This window comes from Schistocerca gregaria, chromosome 7 (assembly GCF_023897955.1).
Source record: "Schistocerca gregaria isolate iqSchGreg1 chromosome 7, iqSchGreg1.2, whole genome shotgun sequence".
Lineage (NCBI taxonomy): Eukaryota > Metazoa > Arthropoda > Insecta > Orthoptera > Acrididae > Schistocerca > Schistocerca gregaria.
The window spans coordinates 351,173,858-351,198,795 of NC_064926.1; the positions used below are offsets into that span (position 1 = coordinate 351,173,858).

General features: G+C 40.9%; 1 protein-coding gene across 1 annotated transcript in view; it reads left to right on the forward strand.

Moving 5' to 3' along the window:
* Positions 1-7,565: 7,565 nt before the first annotated feature.
* LOC126282016 (myrosinase 1-like) overlaps positions 7,566-24,938 on the forward strand; it is a 65,037-nt gene continuing 47,664 nt past the window's right edge. The window contains exons 1-3 of the mRNA XM_049981409.1: positions 7,566-7,712; positions 17,144-17,277; positions 22,865-22,999. Coding sequence (XP_049837366.1) covers positions 7,577-7,712; positions 17,144-17,277; positions 22,865-22,999 — 405 coding nt within the window. The 5' untranslated portion in view covers positions 7,566-7,576. The remainder of the gene's footprint in view (positions 7,713-17,143; positions 17,278-22,864; positions 23,000-24,938) is intronic.

Genomic DNA, 24,938 nt, shown 5'->3' on the forward strand with positions numbered 1-24,938 from the left:
CATGATTTATTTACCAAATACGTACGGCTGAACAGTGCTAAGTCAACAAAAGCTGCATCGATTGCGAAGGGATTAAGGGATGACTATATCCCACGTTTCGGTAAACCAAAACCGGTCCTATCTGATAATGCTGCAAATTTCATAGGTAGAACATGGCTTAATATTTCCATTCCGAAAAAAACTACACTGAAAGGGCATTTAGAGAGTTTAACCAGTTTATAGAAACGTATTTACAAAACAGAAATACCCGATGGGTAGAATTAGTAACCCTTTTTAACAGATTGTGTATAGTTTGCCATAACTTTTCACAAGATTCAGTCCATACGAGCTTATGTTAGGCAAAGAAACAAAATGAGTGGATGAATGCGCTTCCTCAGACTCCAAACAATAGCGTTTCATTACAAGAAAGAATACGTCAAGCAACTGCTTCCTTAAAAAATGTGCCAGGCCAGAAAGAATGCTTATGATAAGTAGCAAGGCCTCACTGGAAAATACTCACTTGGAAATTTAAATTTGCTCAGTAGCCATCCAAAACTGTCCTTGCTTAAACGCTAAAACCAGAAATGGCAAACAATGTTTAACGGTCCAGTCAAAATTGTGAAAATACCTCATTAATGATTATATTTTCAAACGCAAACTAGATCTACGGATTGTACCACCACCACAATCTGAAAAGATTTATACAGTACATATATATGTTCACGCATTTTGAAAGATCTGTCAGTAACCAGTTCTTGTACAATTATTTTGTCGTGTATGTATGTGACTTTTTTTGTCTTATACTATTTCCTGTTGTCATAAACTTCACGGCACGAAGTAATGCAAGGGCGAGACTAAACTCTCTGCAAACAACAGTGAGTGTATGTGAAATTGCGGGGACTAAACAGCCTTGAAAAACTTACTTTCGGAGTACAGAACAAACTTTCAGTGACACATGTGACCGTCTGCTACAAAGTGTAAACAGTGCAATACTACCTTCGCCAAGCAGTGACGCGAAGAGACAAAAGGATGAAACAGTAAACAGAGTATCCTGATATCGACGAGCTGCAGAAAAAATAGACACGATTCACGAAACACTCGCACTTATGCAAACATAATGCTCCCGTAAAAGTTCGCCAGTCAATTCTGTCGCCGACATTATGGAGTGCTACAGAGACTAATAGTTAGCGTGCGGTGCTGAGTGCGTGCTTTTAATTTAAAACTGTTACCGTGTGCGAGTGACTAAACGAACACTTAACAAGATACTCGTGTGTGCACTGTAAATATTAAGTTAGTGCAACGTATGAACTGTAAACAACGAACTCCTATGGCAGTGAACAAACTTCGGTTCGTTCTATGTGGTCTAACTAGCCACAGACATATGCCTCAATAATTTTTGACAAAAAAAACAATTAATGGTTACTCAAACTTCTAAATAGTCACCCATAAATTAACTTTGAGTGCACTTTACCAAGTTAGTCAGTCAGCAAACACAGTGTTTGCAGCTTAGCGGTTTGTAGTAGCTATCAAACAATTGATATTGCTATTTTATCTTTTCCGTAAATAATCTCGGACGCTGGTGGACGAGTTGGCGACATTGTAACTGCTTGTTTCTCACCAAGGCTGCCGCTAGAGTCAGATGGCACAGCAAACTGACAGCTGAACCAGTCACGTGTTGGCGAGATGCAGATGTAACCATTCCATTAGAAGAGAGCGAGGCGCCTACCGCGCCTTAAAGACATGCTCAAATTTGTGGTCACGGAGCGGTAAAACACAACAAACTTTTATAATTTCTTCTAACAGCGGAACAACGAGTCGACATAGCGTTGTATAAATTCACATCGTCGAAAATCTACTGCTCTACATCTGCAACCGTCGAAGACCAAGACAACAACAAACCTTTATAATTTACAAATCATGGATCACAGCAATCAGTCGTCCTTTTTTACAGGTTTTATTTGGCCAATCTAGATCTCGGCTAGTTCCTAGACATCACCAATGCACTGTATCATAGTATCAGTGCAAGTCAGATCCCTGTTGTTCGGGCGCCTGTCACAATTCTTTTAGGAATACTACATCTACCAGCAGAACAACGAGTTAACACAATACTCTATGAATTCATATCGTCGAAATTCTCTGGCTTCACGTGTACCAGCAGAACAACGACTTAACATAGCATTGTATAAATTCATAACGTCGAAATTCTTTGTTTTCACCCCTACAATCATACATCTACAAGACGTCACCAAAGCTTTGTATTTTTTTTCTTTGGAAATTCGTGGACAGTTCCTAAGGAACCAAACAGCTGAGGAGATTGGTCCCTAGGCTTACACACTAAGTCTAACTTAACCTAACTTACGTTAAAGATAACACACACACGCATTTCTCTGCCCGGGGATGGGTATTTGTGCTGTCCTCATCATATCATTATCATCATCATTCGTGACAGTATATAGATTACACTGTAGAAAAATAGCACTATGAAAAAATTGGGACTTTGTACAGGCGCTGATGACAGCGCAGTTGAGCAACCCACAAACCAAATATCATGAAACACATACCCATTCCCGAGGGAGGACTCGAACTTCCGACGTGGAGTAAGCCGTCTTAGACCGCGAGACTACCCCGCGCGAAAGCTTTCTGTATCCATTCCATAACGACGAGTCTACAAACATTGTATTAAATAGAAACCATTGAAGTCTACAGAAATGAAGAAACCATAATCAAACAACAAAAATCTGTAAAACATACCAGTTTATGTAAAACCCTAATCCTGTACCATATATCCGATGTACTCTGATTTAATGCATTACGATTTGTACAACTAATACAATGTTTGGTGTCCCTATATATGTGTGTATGTAAATACTTTTATTGATTGACTTTTTGTGACTGTATTGAAACAGAAATTTGTGAGTTCAAACAGTTTTAATTACTGAAACATCTACCTCATACTCCGCAAGCCATCTAATGGCGTATGGCGGAGGGTACTTTCGGTACCAGTATCTGATTCCTCCAATCCTGTTCCAATCGCGAATACTGCGTGGGAAGAATGATTGTCGGTAAGCCTCTGTATAGGCTCTAATTTCTCAAATTTTCTCCTCGTGGTCAATACGCGAGATGTATTTGGGGGGGGGGGGGGGGGAAGTAATATGATGTCCGACTCCTCCTGAAAAGTGCTGTACCGGAGTTTCAATAGTAAATCTCCCTGCGATGCACAACGCCTCTCCTGTAACGTCTGCCAGCGGAGGTTGCTTAGCATCACCGTAACGCTCTCTCACCAGCTAAACGATCCGGTAACGAAAATTGCCGCTCTTCGGTGGATCTTCTCTATCTCCTCTATCACTCCCACCTGATAGGAATCCACAAAAGAAGTGGCTTATATGGCACTTATTCGCCCGATCCTTAAGTATTGTTAATCTATCTGGGGTTTGATGAACAATACTCAAGAATTGGGCGAACAAGTGATTTATAAGACACTTCTTTCGTGGATGAGTTACATTTCCTTAAGACTCATCCGATGGTTTTGAGTCTTGTGTCTGCTTTTCCCACTATCTGTATCACACGGTCATTCCACTTAAGGTCCCTCTGCATAGTTACACCTAGATATTTTACGACAGACGCTGTATCCAGCTGTTTGTCATTAACAGTGTAGCAGTACAGTAGTGGATTTCTTAGATTTATTTACGTTATGTGTCAACTACCAGAGCCTGCACCATTCATCAATTTTCTGCAGGTCGTTCTGCAAATTCTTACTATCTTCTGGCGTTTCTACTTTGGTATGGACAACTGCATCATCCGGCGATAGTCTTAAAGGGCATCCGACGCTTTCTACTAGATCATTCATATATAGAGTAAACGGCAACCATACAGTGCTATCCTCCAAACGTATATTCTCAGAAATTTCTTCCTCAATTCAGACCTAAGATTGATATTAGCAGACTACTGTTGGACACAAACGGTCTTTATGACAATGCTAGTGAGTCTTTTATATCCTCCTTGCTACGTCCGTGATGAGTTATTAGGGTGAATTATATATAATGCTTAATATGTAGCAGAATCCCTAAACTGCATCTACTTCTTGACAGTAACGATAGAAATGCCTAAAATTATAACGCAGATGGACAAACAATGACTAGGTAACTTTTTATCAACCTTCATTATACTGCATTTGCACACTGCACTTAGAAGTTACGCCTTCGATTACGATCTAAACATGTATGCATAGCTCAATGATATCAGAAGAACTGCACGAAAACCAATGGTGTTGCAAGGCACTGACAGCATTCTCTGAAAGGTAATAATCTCTTACTTTAACCCAGTAAACTTATTTTGAATACAAGATAAAATATGGAAACCATAGTCTATTAATGTGAACCAACTTTAGTGTAACAACAATAAAAACTTAAGCCGTACAGAACACTTATTTGAAACTCATACCTCTATACTGTTGGTAACATGAGTTCTGTGACATCCATGTCAACACCACATGCCGTGTTTCGTAGCGAAAACTCATGTCTACTTGTATCGCTGTTTTTCTAAAAAACTACATATAAGTATTGATGTGTCCAAGGCTACACCAGAAATCCTATTTCTCTGTCGGAAGCCTGTTGCTCCGGCTTTCGAGAGATGTTTAGAAGGCAATGAAATTTCAAGTAAAATTTCAGTTAATAATCACATACAAAATATTACTATATGTTGCAGGAAAATGAACTTTTTATACAGTTTTCATATTGCATTTAGATTTTAGTCTTGTACTTGTGTTTCTTATACATGACGTAGACACTGCAGGCGTTTTCATTCACATTAAACTATTACTGTATGGTTATGCTTGCGATAACGATACTCTGCTATTTCTTAAGATATGAAATTATTGAATACTTCCTGCCGACACCGATGCTATTGGTATCTATTCATATATATCGATACTTGCTTATGTAAGGTATGTTTATAAGTCTCTGAGTACCTGTGTATGTGAGAGAGAGTGACGGGAGTAGCTGTCGGAGAATGCAAGCGCTGGTTCCGTGCTCTCAGATGATTCAACACATCTGACGGCATGAGGCTATGAACAGCAGAATGAAGGTAGCCGGAAGAAGCAGACCGCCGTAATTTTCTACACCCAAAAAACGAACTTTGAGGAGACTGTGAAACATTTAAGTCGTACCCACATGGATCGAGCATTCCAACGTTGAGCATGTTGAGCTTCTGACGTCATGGAGTGGAAGAAGCACGTTAGGAAGTCTTTCCGAGCGCGCCGAAGAATAACTAAAATGATAGAGATTTTAAATGTGTGTTTGAACGTTCACCAATGAAATGAAAGATCCCCACTTGTGTCACAGGCACGCCGTCCGAGGCCTACGAGAAAGACAGGCCGCGGCGCGTACGTTACGAAGTCAGGCCAGAGCTCGCTCGCTCGCTCAACTCAGCAAACAAACTGCATTTCTACACCTGCTAACAAGTGACTAGTTGTGTACGTACAAACTAGAACGAGTCTTACTGTTATTAGTCCTACAATATCCGGAAGTCCAAAGACCTACTAAGAATTTGCTACGGCTATGCTGGGATACAATAAACTTAAAACCAAGCCAAAATAATTATTAGTTTCAAAAGCAAGCACTTCTTGAACGAAATGAAGACTATTGAGCAGAAGAGACTAAATAAAATAAACAAGGTGTTATAAAATTTTTGTTGTGTATTGATCTTAAATTAAGTTTTGTTGTAGTACTGTTAATCAGTAAGACTTCGTAACAGCAGATTGGTGTACAAGATGCAATTCTCGTTAGGACGTACACACCCAGGTGCGAGTTAACACGTTTAAGAACGTATTTTCTCTGCTGAGCTGAGCGAGCGAACGAGTTCAAGGCTACCTTCGTGACGTACGCGCCACAGCCAGTCTTTCTCGTAGGTCTCGATGCCATCTCTCTGCAGTACAGAGTCACGAGACGCCATATTGTATTTCAGCTGAACCCCGTATTTATACAAGCCGTTTAGAAGCAGCCGCAAATTGAAGACCTCTGGAAAACCTGTCGTTATTTGTGTGATTTGTTGTAATAAAATTTCTGGAAACGTCATATTGGTGGTTAAAGAATTATTGTGACTTGGTTAATGTGAAAGTATGCCGTTTGAAAGCAACGGTGCACTAAGCATGGCAGTTTTCTTGGTGTAATTTGTTATAATTGTCACACTACAATTAAAGTTTTCTGGAGATGAAGAGAAGCAAATTACGGTTGCATAGGACTCCTGGTCCTTAAAGCGCAATCAGTATCAGCGAAAGAGCGCAAGGTAAAGCGTAGTGTGTTGCGGGTTCGCGCTTCACTGGCTCTTAAAATTCTTTTAGTAGCCTTCAAGTTTTATGATACGTTCTAATACTTTCTTATTAGTTTCGTAGAAGTGTACTCCCTAATAATCGATGTTATGTGAATGTAAGTGCGCCCTTTCTGAGAAGTGAGTTTGTTCGATTGACAGTTTTCGAACAAATATCTGTAACTAGTGTCAAAAGAGTAACAGTGCTCCATAAAAATAAAGGTAAACATGATGAGCAGCCTAAAGAAAAATCTCGCAATATTAAATTGTGCTTATGTTTCGGAAATGAAATGATAGTGAGACCTCCAGACTATACTGGAGGAAACGCAGATGCCAACAAATTGTAAGTAATTACTTATTTTCATTAAAAAAACACTTCTTGAACTGTTTGATAATCTAAAAATAACACATATAATAACAAAATGTATCGTTCTAGAATCCACTGGAGACGCCTTAGAGTAAAAAAAAGGGCGAAGCGCGCAGCAAGAAAAGGCGGTTTTATTTACAAAACAGAGAAATAATCAGTAAATATTTAATCAAAATGAATTCTAACTACATTAAACCGATCACGTAGGATAATGATATTGTTTACAACTGGTTTTTTAGAACTTAAAAAAGGTTATTGTAACAACCATATAAGAATACGCGAACAGTGGCCTCATTTGAAATTAATAACCAACTGTAAAATATTCTATGTAGCTAAGCAAAGTATGGTCTCGCAGAGCAAGCAGAGAGCTTACAGACACCAGTAGAACGTATAATTTAAGTGAATATACCACACTGATCTCCTCTATCGAAAGGGCACGAAAATTCCGCTTTAAAAAATCTTTTTGTTTCTAATGGGAAAGAAACAGACTTTTCGTTGTCTCTGAGCGTCTCATGAAAGGCATGATGAGCAGTATTTTCATGGGATAACTCCAACTGTACCTCTGAAAAAAATTAAGAGTTTAAAATATCTGCAAAACACTAAAGCAAATGTGCCTGTCGACTGTTGCGAGCGACCTGGGGCTGCAGTCTTACTCTATTCCAATTTTATCACCTATGAATTTTTTATCAGGCCCAAGAGCGTTAGGCAAGAGTACAGCTTTCCAAAAGACTTTGTAATCACAGAAAACTAATTCGTGTATATCAACAAGGCGAAGTTCAGTACACATCTCATCAGTATTACCCGTTATCTCAGATGTTTCAAGATGAAAAGAAGTCGTTTACATTAGTAATTGCCTCAGTGACTCAGCATTTCAGAGTACGTATATAAAGTACCTCAGAGACTGGTGAGCGATAAATGCCCGTCGAAATGTTGGCAGCCATCTTCTTTGCAGCTTTGGTGGCTGTCGGTTCCACGCAATCGACAGATAACAAGTTCCCGGATGGCTTCTTTATGGGATGTGCAACAGCTTCCTACCAGATAGAGGGAGCATGGAACGAAGATGGTGAGTGCCCATTTTAAAAGCGTAACTCCAATTTCATTAGCACACTAGTCTGAAAACTTTAACGAAATGAAATGCAGTCGGTTACTCTTTACTAAGAGAAAGTCCTTATTCCCCAGAGGTTCCTTGCACACAGATAAGACTTGATAAAGCGGAGTTTCGTTCCAGGAGTCATATGAAAATGAAAGTAAAACTACTATATTTGTGCAAAAAAATATTGCAAAATAGGTAATGTATTCAATTTTAATACTTGTCTGTGTTTTTAAACCATTTCAACATTTTCTTCCAAAAGGAAACCTGGGTCCTAATTTCAGAGAAATTCTTATATTCAAGTAACTCTGGTACGACACGTTTTCTGCACAACCAATACTTTTTGCAGAAGCCATAAGTGATTGACAGTTGATAATTCTTGGAGAAGTTTCGGGCACGATTGGACGTTTTGGCTGTATAAAATATCTTATTGTTAGTAACGGTTATAAATAAATCAGAGCTACTACAATTAACACGTATTTAAGTGACATCCCAGTGTAATCAACAGCGATCGCTATTATGAGGCTGGGGAGGTCACCTAATGCCTGGACTTCCGGTTAAGATCTGTCAAACGTACTGCAAACGAAACAGCAAGTTCTAGTAAACCTCTTCAAAGTCAAAAGCGAAATGTAATCACTTGCATAATTTGCAACACGGAAGTACGACAAGATTTCGGGGAACTGGTTGAATCTCTTCATTGCTATAAAAGTGACGCGAAGATGTGTAGAAACACATCCAGAAATATGGCCTACATGGAAAGATGCCCTCTTATATGGAAAACTTTAGGTCCATGAAATCGTATAATAATTCTATCCGACAATGCCCATTAAGAACATTGACTTATTTTCTTGAGTTTCTGAGTGTTTATTTATTATCTAAGAGCCACAGTCTGTGCGTTTCCGTTTGCGTCGGAAAGTAATCCGATTTTGCGACATATTACAAGTTCCTTAACAAGGGTGGATTATGTAGTTTCACGGAGCGCTATGGCAGTCAGGTTTTTGAATCTCTGTGTATTAATCTAATTTAATAGACACAGTTACTGCGTTTTCGTCGGCGTCTACAATAGAGTTGCGCAGCACGTGCCGGTAGTCCGTTTATCTTCATAGCGACTCCAGGAACACTCTTTGCAATTTAAACACCCTCGCTGGCCACCAAACTCCCCTGACATAAAAATTTTTGAGCATATCCGGGATGCTTGGCAAACCGCTGTTCAGAAGACATCTTCATCCCCTCGTTCCAGCATTACTTCAGACATTAGTTGAGTCAGTGCCACCTCGTGTTGCGGCACTTCACGTGGCCTAACCTTTAACGCGATGTGGGCGTTTGACCCGGTCTATTAACCTAGACTTGCTATTTACAAAACTCAAAGTTAAAAGACACAAACTATTATATTATAGATGACGTATTGAGGTGATAACCTTTTTTTGCAAAACCAAGGGGTGACTTTCCTTCTGTCCTGTAAACTCCAGCAAATGATGTGAACGCAGCGTACGGCTTACGACGGTTATTTGGTACACCTACACAGGGTGGTCAGGAACAATCTGAAAAGCTCGTAAGATTGCTGCAGGGGAGGTTGTGCTAACTCTTAAGAAGAAAATTCTGTATGTTGCACACTTTCCAAGATAATTAGCATTGAAGTATGTCAATCAGGCCATTGCGTGCGTAAATTGAAGCGGCCCGCCAGAGACTATGTCGCATAATGTTTATTCGTTTGGTGGCCTGTAACTTAGCAAGAGAGATATACAAAAATTAGACGTCAGACTGTAGCAAGAGATGACTGTAGTAAGGGTCGAACTCGAGCCAAAGACTGCGCGGCCTCGTGCACTATAACTCTACGCTAATTGTATCTGGCTGGCAGCTTGAATTCGAGCACGCAATGGTCTGGTTGTCTGTGCTCTAAGCTAATTATTTCGGAAATGGCGCAACGTATGCCTTTTGTTTCATAAGAATTACTCCTGAACACAGCCTCCCTCCTTTACAAGCTTCTCAAGCTGTTTCTGACCACCCTCTATATTTGTGAAAAAGAAGTGGAACAAACCTGCTGTGTCAGGATTGCGGTAGTACAGTGCAAGTTGCAAAGGACAGCTCGACGATAAAATTGTGAAAATTGTAGGTAAGAGACAAGGTATACAGAATTAGACTGAGAATATCTTAGTAAGGGAATATGTAATTATATTTAAACCACAAATGGCGCCAGCAGTGAACGCACAGCATGAGTGCATGAAGCATGTGGAACAATAAATCCCAGAATTTAAGCACAAGAAAATCAGTATACGCACAAAGTCATTAAAAATGCTTGCTAAGCGGGGATGTGGTGAATACAAATTTGCTGATTTTTGGGTGGATAAGTAATAACCTGACTGTTTACCGTGCTTCGCAGGTTACACTTCTCACGAACCATGTTCATCCTAGGAAGTGATCATTAAAGATCTATGAACGCTGAAAATGTCGACATCCCAAGCTCTGCAATGCAAATTAGAAAAGAGTCCGAATTTATACTACGATGTCTGCGAATGCACTATAGTCTCTGACTTCAATTCCACATAATTATTACTCAACTATCATGGTGTCTTACCACACCTGTATCTCACAAAATAGGCTAGCTTTGTCCATTGAAACCGAAGCGGTCTCCACCGTGCCGTGTTACACTCTGATTGGGTTACATGATTCGGCCCTCCATAGGGCACAAGCGTCAAAGATAGTTATGCCTTCAATGACAGATAGTATGGGGCAGCATATGTCAATGCAAATAACAAGCGCGAGAAAATCGGCAGTGAAAGGTTTGAATTTTATGGACACCTTTCGAGTGTTTGTCGAGAAAGCTGCATAACGGAAAAATGCAGCCGCGTTTTTAGTATGTGGTGGAAGAGAATGTAATGCTCAAAAAATCGGAATAAATTTACCAAGAAACAAATTGCCAGAGCCTTCATTCTAATTTGAATGAATTTTGCATCATGCTTACAAACTTACGGGCAATGACCTTGCCGCTGTGGTTACACCGGTTCAGGTGAGATCACCGAAGTTAAGCGCTATCGGCCGTGGTCGGCACTTGAGTGTGTGACCATCCAGGCCGCCATGCGCTGTTGCCAAATTTCGGGGTGCTGTCAGCCTCGTGATGCCAATTGAGGAGTTACTCGACCGAATAGTGACGGCTTCCGTCCAGAATACCATCTTACGACAGGGAGAGCGGTGTGGTGACTCCACGCTCCTCCTATCCGCATCCTCGACCCTAGATGACACGGCGGTCGGATGGTCCCGGTAGGTCACTCGTGGCCTGAAGACGGAGTGAGTGCTTACAAACTTACGAGAAACTGAGTTTTTGTACTATAAGTGCCTCCATAGAAAATGGTTTGCATAGAAAAATTTCAGTGAATGCGTTGTGTGCGAGACTATTCGTTCATAGTCGACTTTTCGCATGCTCCAGAAATGCATACATAGAAGCTAACAGCGTCGAAGGTATAGATGGATCAGCAGTTTCATGCTAAACTAAAACGAAGTGTCAAAGTAATGATGTCATATCATTCAATTCTATCAGTGGGAGTTGTGGCGTGCACCATTAACCCACCCTACTGGCACACATCGTGTGGGAGTTTCTGAGGTTAGGAAAGCCGAACTCTCAAATCGTAAGGAAACCGAAGGAATGGAGAAATGACGATACCTCGGCAAACCGAAGCCAATCATGCGTCCACGGAGTCAGTTCTCTTTCAGTTTACACTATCTGATTACGACTATCCGGACACGCCTATTTAATGCGGAAGTAATCACTAGATGTGGCACCTGCCAGTAAAAAAGAGGCGTGGGATACTGTATTTTCCGTAGACAAACAAAAACGGCAAAATGAGACGGTTGGGACAGTGACTTCCGAATGTGACATGCCATTGGATGACAACTGAGTAAAAGTCCGTCAGAGATATTTTAACATTCTAAATGTCCCATAAACATTTTTGGTTTTGTGATTGTGAACTGGAATAGCGAAGAGACAACCACATCTTAACGAAGACCAGAGACACCTCATTTCATGACGGACTGGGAAGGTGAAGGACTGCGGAACGTTGTTGTAAAGAAAACAACAAATCAGTTGAAGTCAGCCAAAGAAATCACACGTGAGGTCCAACGTGCTAAAGGAATTGAGCTACCACAAAGACAGTTCGCAGTGATAAGAGACGCTTGAGGTGGTGTGAAGAGGGACGCCTCTGGACAGCGGCTGATTAGATACGAATGATTGTGGTTGATGAACCAAGCAATACTGTGTAGCAGTCCGGTGGAAGAGTTTGGGGTGTCGAATGTCTGTAGAATGTTACCTACCATCATGTGTAAGTGTCAACAGTGCAGCACGGAGGAGGTGGTGTTAGCGATGGCGATGATTTTAGTGGCCGCTGTGTGGTCCTCTTATTCACATAGGAAAGAACTAAATGCGGAAGGATATGAACGCATTTCACTGCATTGTATCCCGCAATCACAGAGGAACAGTGTGGAGACGATAACCGATTTTATCAGTATGATAGTGTACCCTGTCTGAAAGCAGCGTCTTTGAGGCAACGATTTATGGTTAATGAGATCCAAGAAAAGCACTGGCCTGCACAGAGACCCGACCTGAGCCAAATGCAACACCTTTGAGATCAGGCCCCTTCAGACATCCATACTGATAGTGTGAGCAGCAGAGTAAATTCCGTTATAAAGACGAAGGAAGAACACATCCAATATTAATGTCCACTATTACTTATCCGGACACTTTTGTCCATATTGCGTATTCGCTGATAACCAATCGACCCCATTCCCGTGACGCATTGAATAATTGTAATTTTGCTATCGAGATTACTAGAAGAAAGAGAGTGAAAGTATATTGTATGCTACTCAAGAAAATATATACGGAGCATTTACATCAAAGGTGTGTAAGGAATTTCATTATATATGTATTCTCTAATTAGAAATTTGCACTGAGGTGTCGTTTCGTTGGTAATCAGAAGGCAGCTTCCGATGAATTGGAAACGAACCTGCAATTATTAGATCCAAGACCTCCATTATTTCATCAGATAATTAAACTCTATCAAAGCAAAATTTCCGCTTGATCTGAGGTTTCCCGACTGACAACGCAAGAAAACCAAGACATTTTATTTACACAGGATTGCAAATCGCTTCGAATCATCGAGACTGCGGACAAGGAGAGTCAACGTAAGGGTCTGATTAAACAATAAAGCTTAATTATAACTTTCTTGAGCGGCTGTAATGCCTGTGATACGGCTGCTTATGAATGAGATCATTAATAAAATACTAATAACTAACCCTCCTCCTCACCAGCAACCAGTATAAACACAATATTAGCCCGTCGGAGGTTCGAGTACTCCGTCGAGCATTGGTATCTGCTTTGTCCTTAACATGAGTTACCTTGAGTTAGATTACGTAGTGTGTTAGCTTAGGGACCGAGGACCCCATCAGTATGGTCCCATAGTCCTTGCCACAAATTTCCAATTCCTACCAGCCCAAGTATTGCTAATCGTAGAGCCTAACTTTGTGGATGGTATTGACGGAGCAGCAGTTATACCCCTATCTGAAACAATGAGTGAAAGCTATGACGTCAAGTGATATTGCCAGTGTATTAGCGACTGTAGTACTTGTACTCGGCAGATGCAACAGTTAGTAAAAGGTAGTTCGAAATTTGGTTTCAATACGATAGTGTTTTAGCAGGCATGATTTTATTCGAGGTTCCTGCTTCCAATCTGTGAAGTGATTTACCCTGACAGTTACAGGGGGCACTACAGTTCAATGTGGACTCTGGAGCACCTTTCCGTAATAATAATAATAATAATAATAATAATAATATACAAAAGAATGGGAAATTGAGATGCGCTAGATGAAGACCAGTTTGGCTTTAGGGAAGGTAAAGGCACGGGAGAAGCAATTCTGACGTTGCGGTTAACAATGGAATAAAGACTAAAGAAAAATGAAGACACGTTCATAGGATTTGTCGACCTGGAAAAAGCGATCGACAATGTGAAACTGTACAAGATTTTCGAAATTCTGAGAAAAATAGGGGTAAGTTATAGGGAGAGACGGGTCATATACAATATGTACAAAAGCCAAGAGGGAGCAACAAGAGTGGACGACCAAGAACAAAGTGCTCGTATTGAAAAGAGTGTGAGACAAGGACATAGTATTTCTCCCCTACTGTTCTGTTTGTACATCGAGGAAGCAATGATGTAAATAAACAAGAGGTTCAGAGTGGAATTAAAATTCAAGGTGAAACGATATCAGTGATAGGATTCACTGGTGACATTCATATCCTGAGTGAAAGCGAAGAGGAATTACATGATTTGCTGAATGGAATGAATAGTCTAATGAGTACAGAGTATGGATTCATAGTGAATCGAAGAAAGGCGAAGGTAATGAGAAGTACTAGAAATGAGAACAGCGTGGAACTTAACATTAGGATTCATGGTCACGAAGTAGATGAAGTTAAGGAGTTCTACTACCTACGCAATAAAATAACGAGTGAAGAACGGAGTAAGGATGACACCAAAAGCAGACTAGCAATGACAAAAAAGGCATTTCTGGCCAAGAGAAGTCTACTAATATCAAACATCGGCCTTAATTTGAGGAAGAAATTTCTGAGGATGTACGTCTGTAGTACAGCGTTGAATGGTACTGAAACATAGACTGTCTGAAAACCGGAACAAAAGACAATCGAAGCATTTGAAATGTGGTGCTATAGACGAATGTTGAAAATTAGGTGGACTGATAAGGTAAGGAATGAGGAGGTTCTACGCAGAATCGGAGAGGAAATGTATATGTGGAAAACACAGATAAGGAGAACGGACAGGACGATAGGAATCTGTTAAGACATGAGGGAATGACTTCCACAGTACTAGAGGGAATTGTAGAGGGCGAAAACTGTAGAGGAAGACAGAGATTGGAATACATCCAGGAAATAATAGAGGGTGTAGGTTGCAAGTGCTACTCTGAGATGAAGAGGTTATCACAGGAAAGGAATTCGTGGCGGGCCGCATCAAACCAGTGAGGAGACTGATGACCCCTCCCTTCCCACATAAAAGAAAGGAAACACTGCCAGAAGTGAATGAAGTGATAAGTGACGGAATATTATTTTTTGGGTCTAGTCCAGCTTTGAGAACGAGACATCAGGATGTCTAATCTGCCACCCCAGTACTGAGACCGACAGCCATGCAATATCTTGTTTTTTTTATTTTTTATTTTTTTAACGGATTACTCTTCCTTCAAACTTGATGGTATTTTCAACTGTTGCAGTGACCATGTCTTGCATGTTGCCAATCTATGAGCCATGTTAGCCACAGATCCCCAGGATTGATTTTTTATAAACTTGGGTGGTGTTGGGTACGATCAACAAAGAGGAACTTATTTGCTGCCACTCTTTTTGAGTGCTACAAGGTACCTGGTGTTCTGTCGAGATGTGCCCCTACCTTTTCTTGAGACTCTTCCCCTTGATGAGCAGTCCTTTGGAAACAGTGATGCATCAGTGTTTGCTTCCTGACCCCCACCCTCCCGTCCCCCGCCGCGCCGGCGCCAGACTGAAGACATGACGATAGCTTCACCGTTTCTACAAGACGCTTATATTCACATCACACTTTGTCGACCATTCAGAGTTCGCCAGTACCCAAGAAGATCTGGCACGACCTCACTAACGGTCACAGCGTTCATCATTTTCGAGAGTATTTGATGTTACTTCAGTGATTAAAAAGTCAAGTCAAATTTACAAGGAAATTGGCAACAGCAGCAGTCTACTTATCCAGTATGATGTTACACCCCTACTGGGCTTGATGCGTGCACTGTTTCAGTTGGGGAAGGTATCATAAGTGCGTTATACCCCGTCTGAGGCATGCTGGACCACAACTGTTGCAACTGTTTCTTGATATACTGGAGAGTCATACTGGAATGGGGTTGACGTCTACGGTGGTCCCACGTATGTTCTATCAAGGACGGATCTGAAGACCTTGCTGGCCACAGAAGTACCTCAAAATCATACGTTCCATGTGTGGACGAGCATTTTGCTATCGAAAAATGTCACCACATTACTGTTGTACGGAAGGTAATACATAAGGTCGCAGGATGTCTGTGTCGTAATGCTGTGCTTGAAGAGTTAACTACCAGCTGTGACTTCAGTTCACACTCGTTGGTTCCCCTTCGACGTTAGGGCATCCACAGCTCAGCCTATCCAAAAAAACTGGAAGAATGAGACCTCTCTCCACGTCACAGCCATCCTCGCCGACGATTAACATGGATTGCTACTAACAGCAAATTGATCGCTGAACACGATGTGCCGCCATTAATCAGCAGTCCACGATTCCCAAAAAGAGAGCGTTTGCTTTGTTGGTTAACGGCAGCCAATACATGGTACTATGTTTTTCTGACTTGGTTGCTGCTAGTCTCCGACCAATGGTGCAGGATGATACAGAATGGTGCAGCTAGTCCACTTCTTTTCTTCGATGTCAGGAGCAGTTTCAAAGGGGCTTCATTGCACTTGGTGCAATCTGTCAATCCACTCTTGGGTTGGTCACATACTTTGACGACGAGTATGACTGTCCACGTGTTCCCACGCTGTCCAACATCAGAATACTGTTGCATCCAAATGTCTGCAAACCTGCATAACTTGACCAGCCGGCCAAATGGAGACCCGCATATAATCCCCTCTCAAACTCTGTCAGTTGCTGACACTAACGCAGTTTGATGGCCATCCTACCTGTCACACAAAATTGCAGGTCCTATAATTTTAATACCAGCAGCTGGCGTGTACATTTATGAAATTACACTGACAGCCGAACATTTCATAGGACTATGACACATAGGTGACTAAAGTTTTGTCAAACTATTACCGTATCTACAGTATTATACTGATTTGAATCGCAGGTGATCAAGAAGAAACAGGAATCGGATGTCTAGAGTGTGCAGATGTAGTTTACGGAAAGATACAAAGTATTTAAAAAAGAAGGAAAAAAAACATGATCAGCAATGGTGCTATCGGGAATGAATGAAACACATGCAACGTAATAGAAAGTTAGAATAAAGTAAGAGAAGGTAAAGGGAACATATACAGAGATCGCATGCTGAAATTACTTCTAAACGTAAAGAAATACTAACCACAAGAGAAGGACACATTGATAAATGATGGAAAGTTTGGGCACCATCATAGGTATTAAATGAGCCAAATGGGGAAGAGAAGAAGAAGAATCAAAGAAAATGGTAAAGATATATGCTTTTCAGAAATAAAATTACTCAATGTCACTCTCATTTAATTCCGACCTTGTCATTATATTTAGCAGTTGTCTGAGCATGTGATCTTCCTATAAATACTGCATCTCTTACAACCTCTGAAAGTAAATAATCTCTCTTGCGACTTGTAGCAATATTTAAGATGTAGCTTCTATTTTTCTCAGGCAAGGGAGAGAATATCTGGGACCACATGTTTCATGAGCATCCGGAATACGGAACAAACGGCGACAACGGGGATGTGGCCTGTGATTCTTACCACAAGTACAAGGAGGATGTGCAGATGCTGAAGGCTCTAAACGTGAGTAGACACTGGGGCATTTCACATAGTCTTATCCTTGTTACATTTACATCTATACTTCAGAAGCCTCTTTATTGTGAAAAACGAAGGATATCTCTGTTACCACTATAATTTCCACTAACTTCTTTTTAATTCAAGGATGGTTCTTTGGAGGAACGAATGTCGGTAAATTTCCATATAAGATCTAATATTTCTGATTTTCCAGTCGTGGTCGATTCGTGATATTTTTGTGGAAGTAGTACATTATTAGATTTTTTCTTAAATAATTTGTCTTCATTAAGTAGTATATGGTTGCAGATGACAAAGTGTGAAAGAAAACTGTCACTACAAAAGCATAATATATCAGGAACACCACACTAATGGTGTTCTTCAAAAGTATGTAATTACGATTTTAAAAACTAACATTTACATTTACACAAACAGTAAGGAATATTATTTATGTTTAACAGGCATAAAATAAAAGCCCACTGATGACGCTGTAACTGCAGTGAAACATGTTTGGGATGAAAATCAAAATTTTGTTTTGCTAAAGCCCATTGAAAGCATATGTATTGTTAAACCAAACGCGGACAAAGGGCTTCAACCTCAAGTTGATTATTCTACGGAATGTTTACTGCAACCAAACATGAAGTGAAGTAAAGACACTAATGTAGTGTCTTACAATTTAACTCCTTTTATATCTCACACCTTAGTAACATAACTATGTCGTTGACTTTCAGCACTCGTATTACTATAGCCCAATTGTATCTTACGGTGTGGCACTTACTGAAGTACAGATTACGGAGTAAGAAAACTGCATAAGTTTGTTCACTATATACCAGGAATTTTTTGGTGGTGCAACCTCTGTTCTTCGTTAGATCCAAGATGCTTTTCTTCGGTCTCCTTCAGATCTGTATTGTGATTCTGAATTGCTTTCTTCACATATTTCTCATACACTTTGTAATATGTGGAGCTCATGTCTTCGTTTGTTTCACACTTCAAAAGCTTCTCTGAATTCCATGTCAAGTAGATGACATCGTTTGCTTTATTTAAGTAATTACAGGTTTCCCCAAAGCTATTCATTCCAAAGCCTTTCTCTGTTTGATAAAAGGTTAGCGATTCACAGAAGGACTACAAATCTATTCGCTTCTAATTTGCTACGGCAAGCATGATTTGACATGAATCCTTTTCACTTTTTGTACTTTGAATTATCCTTGCACACTTCCCGGACCGCCCCAAACTTCCATAAGGCTCGTAATACCTACGTGCATTCGTTAGACTTTCTAATGACTCTATTAGACAGGAAGAAATGGTTAACATGGTCGAAGGGGTTAAGACGACCGCCTGCGATAAGCAGGAAATCTGGATTCGAGTCCAGGTCCAGCTCGATTTTTCGAAAGTCAGTGTTGGGTAATTGATTTATACCTAACACACATGATGTCCAGGAATAAATGGTCAGCAAATTAGTTTTGAAATAATTAAATACAAATAGGTGAAAATACCCTGTATAGTAGGCATTCCACGATTCGTGAAAACTTTAGAACTGACCTTGTCGTGTATGTAACGATGAGCGCGTTTAGTTGTGAGAGAGGCATGTGAGCGAGACCCAAATTCTAGCAGCGGGTGGTCGTGGACTGGTACACCGGCAAGACTGACTGCTGGACTGGTTCCCAAATTTCACCTGAAAGAATACGATACACAAGGCGTTAAAGTACAGCAAGCACAACAAAGCTTACACGGTTCACTCCCTTGGGCTACGTTGAACAGTGCGACCTTTCGACCACGAAGTTAACTAATAAAATAGAATTTGCTAAGGGTTGCGAAATCAGACCCCACGCTAGACGATAGAAACACTATAGAAAGAGTCTTCGGAGTTACATTTACGTTATTGTAGAGAAAGTATATGTCATACTGAGATTAATTGGAAAAAAGCCTAAAGGTTTAAACTGAAGTCGTAGCACCAAAAAGGAATTTTGCGACATAAACGGAAGATGGTAGACGTGTATCTATAAATCTACATCTGAAAGAAGACGTCTATTCATATTTAGTGCCGGTAGCGCCACGAGGAGAACACGAGTCAGTTTTGCTTTAAATACACTTTCTAACGCTAGTGGTCGTTAGTTATGTCTGAGGTTGGCGGGGTGAGTTGACGCTAGTCGAGAATATGTTTAAGGCGACAAAGACCCCAATATCAACACACCACTGAGTTTGAACGAGATCGTGACGCAGGACTAAGAGAAGTCTGATGTTCCTTCTGCAATGCCAAATGAAGGCTTGGGAGGATTGTGACCACTGTACGTGATACGTGGCAGTGGTGATCGAGTGCAAGTACGTTCGCCATAAGACCGGGCTCCAGAAGGCCACGTGGCACTAACGAGAGGGCAGACCATCGTATTCGGAGTATTGCTCAGGAGAAGTGTACTGCATTTGCGGCAGCAAACTGAGTAGGAGTTCCCACCACATTGCACAACGAACAGCTACAAATCGGTACTTTAATGACAGTTCCGAGAAAGACGCCCTCTGGTGTGCATTCCAATAATCCAAAACTACATCCGTAAGTCACATTCGTTTGCATATTCAGGGGTGTGGAGCGGGAGCTCGTTGGAGGGCAGGTTGGAGGTCTGTCGTGTTTCCTGATGAAAACTCGTTCAGCCTCGGTGCCAGTGTTGGTCTTGTGTTGATTAGGAGGAGCCCAGTTGAAGGCTTGCAACCAACCTGTCTGCGAGCTAGACACAGATGACCTACTCTTGGAGTTATGGTCTGGGATGTGATTTCGTATAACAGCAGGAGCACTCTTGTAGTCATCTCACGGAATCTGACTGCAAAATTGTACGTCAACCTGTTGATGCAACCTGATGTGCTGCCATTCACGAGCAACATTTCAATGGTGGTTTCCCAACAGGATAATGGTCGCCCACATACCGTTGTTTTAACCCAACATGCTCTACAGAGTGTCGACGTGTTGCCTTTGTATACTTGAACACCAGATCTGTCTCCAGTCGAGCATGTATGGTACGTCACCGGTAGCTAACTCCATCTTCTTCCACAAACAGCTCTAACCGTTCGTGTATTGACTGGCTAAGTCCAACAGGCATGGAACTCCATGCCACAATTTTACATCCGACACCTGTATAGATCAGTACAAGGCACGTTTGCACCTTTACATTCAACATTCTACCGGTTATAGAAGTAACAGCGTTTTACATTTGCAATGGCTTTTCTCAGGCTTACATTAACCTGTGGTCTTGAGATACTAATCACTTATACCTGTAAGTTACCTAGACATGTATTCCCTAAATTTCATTACGCTGCATTAATCGATTTTTGGCGTTGCGTTTTTTTTCCGTTAGTGTATAAGTTACATAAAAGAGATCGTCATGGTCTCCAGTCCTAAGATTGGTTTGATGTAACTCTCCACGAAAGTCTGCTTTGTGCAACTCTCTTTATGTCTGCGTACATATTGCACCGTAAGTCCATCTGAACCTCCTTACTGTAGTCTAATTTTGTTCTCCGTTTACAAAGGCCTCCCTTCCCACCCTTACTCTCACACATACACACAAAAGTTGTGCACGAGAAACTCCGAAACGACCAATTCTCGAATACCGTTCACTTGTCTGACACCACAACTAGTGAACATTAATAGCCGAGGAAGAGATATCGAAGGAAGAGCGGAGAGTTTCGGCAAGTGTTCCTTCGTTCATGTCATGAAGTGTCAATATCGGACGGTACAAATGATATGCATTACGTAGAGATCAACAGTTGAACGTTCTTGTTGTCATTCCAAGCAGAGGTAGGCTAAACATTTATTGTCTTTCACATACAGGTAGCGAGAAAAGAACACTAGCTATTTCTGTGCTCAATTCGGTGATACGGAAAAAGGAAAATGGTAGTGGTAACGAAGAAGTACAATTGTTGCGGAGTAAGAATGTAGATAAACTTTCGAAACTCATTTTTATGTCGTTCCCGATTTAACGTAAGACTGAGATAAAACGTCATATTACATATGTAGCTGAAAGAGACATCTCGGTCGCGCTGGGTAGCCGCGCGGTTTTAGGCACCTTTCCAGAGTTCATGCGGCTGCCACCGTCGGAGGTACGAGTCCTCTCTTGGGCATGGGTGTGTGTGTGTGTGTGTGTGTTGTCCTTATCATAAGATAGTTTAACTTGGGTTAACTGGAGTGTAGGCCTAGGGGCCGATGACTTCAGCAGTTTGGTCTCATTGTACCTCACCACAAATTTCCAAACTTTTTTTCAGACATCTCTATGTGAACTGCAACTAAATAACAATATAGCAGTCTTAAGTACGACAATAGCCAGTTCGCGTAGATCATATACATGTCTATTCATTAGTTCTAAGGGTGAAATTACTGCTCATTTTTTGACTTTTCTTGGAACACAAAGAGATAAGGTGTCTTCCAGTTTCTTCAGTGTTCTTTCTTAACCGTGTGAATCGCTTGACAAGTATTAGCGGCCTCTAGTACTGTATCAGGATGTTGTGAACAGCAGTTGAAAATGAAGAAACAGAGAGACTGACAGTATCGGCTCATAGTCAAGTCCTCTCAAACGCAGCCTCACATCCGATGGATGGATGACCTTTAACTCTTCATTGCACTGCCTAGCACATCTGCCCAATTTTAACCGAATTTTCTCTGCTGTCAGTCAGAAACTCAGAGTGCAGACTGCATTGCTGATATGAACTGGCGCAAATCGGTACTGGTAAATGTGATTATATAAACACAGTTTTGAGAATCTGCAAAATTTGAAAAAATAACACTTTCCAAAAAAAGTTGAGTGAAAGATATTTAAATATTTTCCTATATTCCATTACTAATACTACACATAAACAAATTATTACTGGTCATTTGTAAAAGGTGCGGAATGAAGGCTTCATTTGTTGCCTGTTTTATTCAATGAGACACTCAGAATCAGTCGAGTAGTATTTGAAAGTTATCACCTCGCCCTCCGTTAGCTGCTCAATGCTGATAAATATTTCCCCTCCTCCAGTCAGAATTAGCAGCACTGTCCCCAAGATGAAAGCAGCTTCCATGATATACACTTTTGGACTGGCTATGAAGGTGGTCAGCTTGATTCCTGAGGATGCAGAACAGTTCCATCGCCTTATTGTGACGGGCCGTGCGCGTGAGACCGGTAATGTACGTTTACCATGAGCAAACTTTAATGCATTGCCCTTCTTCAAAATCGAAATATTTTGGTAGTGGCTACACAATATAAGGTGGCCCTTATGGACAACATATAACTCTCTGTACATCGGACCATACTCCGACTGGGAGAAAACCTCTAACTGTAGATCTCCTTTAATCTGCCGAATGACCGTAGCTTAATTTTTTCCATTAAGTGGTGATGTAAAATACTTTCTAATTAAGCTCTGTGGACTAGATGCAACATGGGACTCGTGTGGTATAGACAACTATCTGTGACAAGTTGTTGTGCGTAAGAACATTGTGGATATTTACCCAGATTTGTGGAAAATAGACATCTTGACAAGAATTCGCAGTCAAACAGTTGTATCCGACCATCTATGATTGTTGCTTAAGTGATGAACGTTCTTTATCTCAAACATTTCCTTATCTCAAACCGTTATGAATCAGGTGGACGTGTACCGCTTCTCCATCTCCTGGCCTCGCATCTTGCCGACTGGAGATGTGGACATTATCAACCAGCCGGGAATCGACTACTACAATAACCTCATCAATGAACTCCTCGACAACGGCATCCAACCGATGGTAAGTGAAACAGGAACTATTGTGGTCACTAACTGACAATCACTTTTTAGAAAACAGGAATTAAGAAAATATTCACTGGATTTGTGGAATTCTAATTTTCTATTGGTAGTTTCAGGAAGACCGATTCCATTTCTCAAGACTATACCATCTCTGTGAATGAAAATGTAAGGCATGCGCGAATTTAGCTTCTTCATAACACGATGAGGTTCTTATTTTCCAGATGACCATCCGTTTTTTGCAAGGGTACACGTTTTACGTGCATGCAGATAAAAATATGGGGAACTTTACACAGTTACATTGAGGAACGACATTGTCGTTTATCTTCAACAAATGGTCTGTATGCCCTTACCAGAGGTCAGTCAAAATCATAGTAAAGTTTTGCTAGATATTTGGAGTTACTGTATTGTTTGCAACATCGAACACCACCCAAAGTTGTGACAAATGTAGGTACATTGCTAGAGTCTTTCAAAATCCGCAAAAAAGCCACGTAACAGGGGATCATGGAATCCTAGAGGCCAGTGATTTAATGGAAGGCCTGTACACACCTTACGACCTATCCGTCACTGCGGCAACTCAGTGATAAATTATATAAATCGAAATGTGTGATTAAAGTAAGCATTTTCCCCGAAAAAAAAGGGACCTCAAATCTTATCTCGAAACGACGACAAACACATGCAGCGTCATGCAGACTCTCTCACGCTCAGTAATGTCTTTGGCTTCTTTGTTCCATATCCTCATACTGTGGTGCTTTAAGTTATCTCGTAAATGGAAAGTAGCTTCCAATCTACCAGGCCCACATCCAGAAAGAGTTTATATAACTCTACATGTAGTTGTTTTCCCTATTACCAAGGCCTACTAGCAACTAAATCCGGTCCGTTCTGAAGAGCAGACGTCACCGCTCAAGACGTGTGATTGGTGCCTAACAGCCGATTGGCACAACAAATAGCTTCCGTGGAGTATGGGCAACAGAAACTAAAACTAGGAGCTTCCATCGTTGAAGGCTTTGTACGGTTTACTTTGCAGTGCCCGACATTCGGCGAAAAACCCGCCTCGTATTTGTAATCTTATTACATCTCTTGAAAACGAGAATGCTAATCGACTTTTATTTCCACGCTGTTACTTCAGACCCGCGGAGACTCAACCGCCAACTGCACGAATCTAGAGCTATACATGTGTCCAAGGTAAACATTCAGTATTGTTGTATCTACTCGGTGTTATTCAAACTATTCATTGAGCAAACAGTAAAGGAAACCAAGTGGAAGTTTGGAACGGGTATTAACATTCAGGGTGTAGAAAGAAAAACTTCAAGACCAGTTGCACTGTAGCCCTCTGAGGGATAGTAAAGGACTAGGAAAAACATCAGAACGGAACAGAAAGTGTGTTGAGAAGACGTTTTGGATGAGTATCAACACAAGTAAAAAATGTTAATAGAATGAAGTCCAAGAGAACCAGCTGATGCTGAGGGAATTGGATTAGAAAATGAGTCAGTAGAAGTTGTAAATTGTATTGTTATTTCGAAAGAAAATTTATCGGCAACGGTTGAAATGAAGACTACGCAAAATGAAGAATGACGGTGGGAGGAAAGGTGTTTCTGTGTCAAGAGATTTATTTAGATGAGATGTAGATTTAAGTGTTAACTTTTTCTGGTTGTAGCGGAGCGTCGTACGAAAGTAAAATGTGGATGATAAGCTGTTCACAACAGTGGAGAACTGAGGCTTTTGGAAGGTAAGGCTAAAGAAGAGCAGCGCAAGTTACATAGACGGAAAGAAACAGCGCAAAAATGCTCTTATCGAAGCACGAAAAAGGTGATTATACTCTTGTTTATTAATATGACTAAAACTGGGATACAAGCTGCCTCATTGTAGCCTTCTCAGTGGCTTTAGAAATTATTGCAGATTTGTTGGCATGCAACATACTTGCTCTCTTTTCAACATTCAGC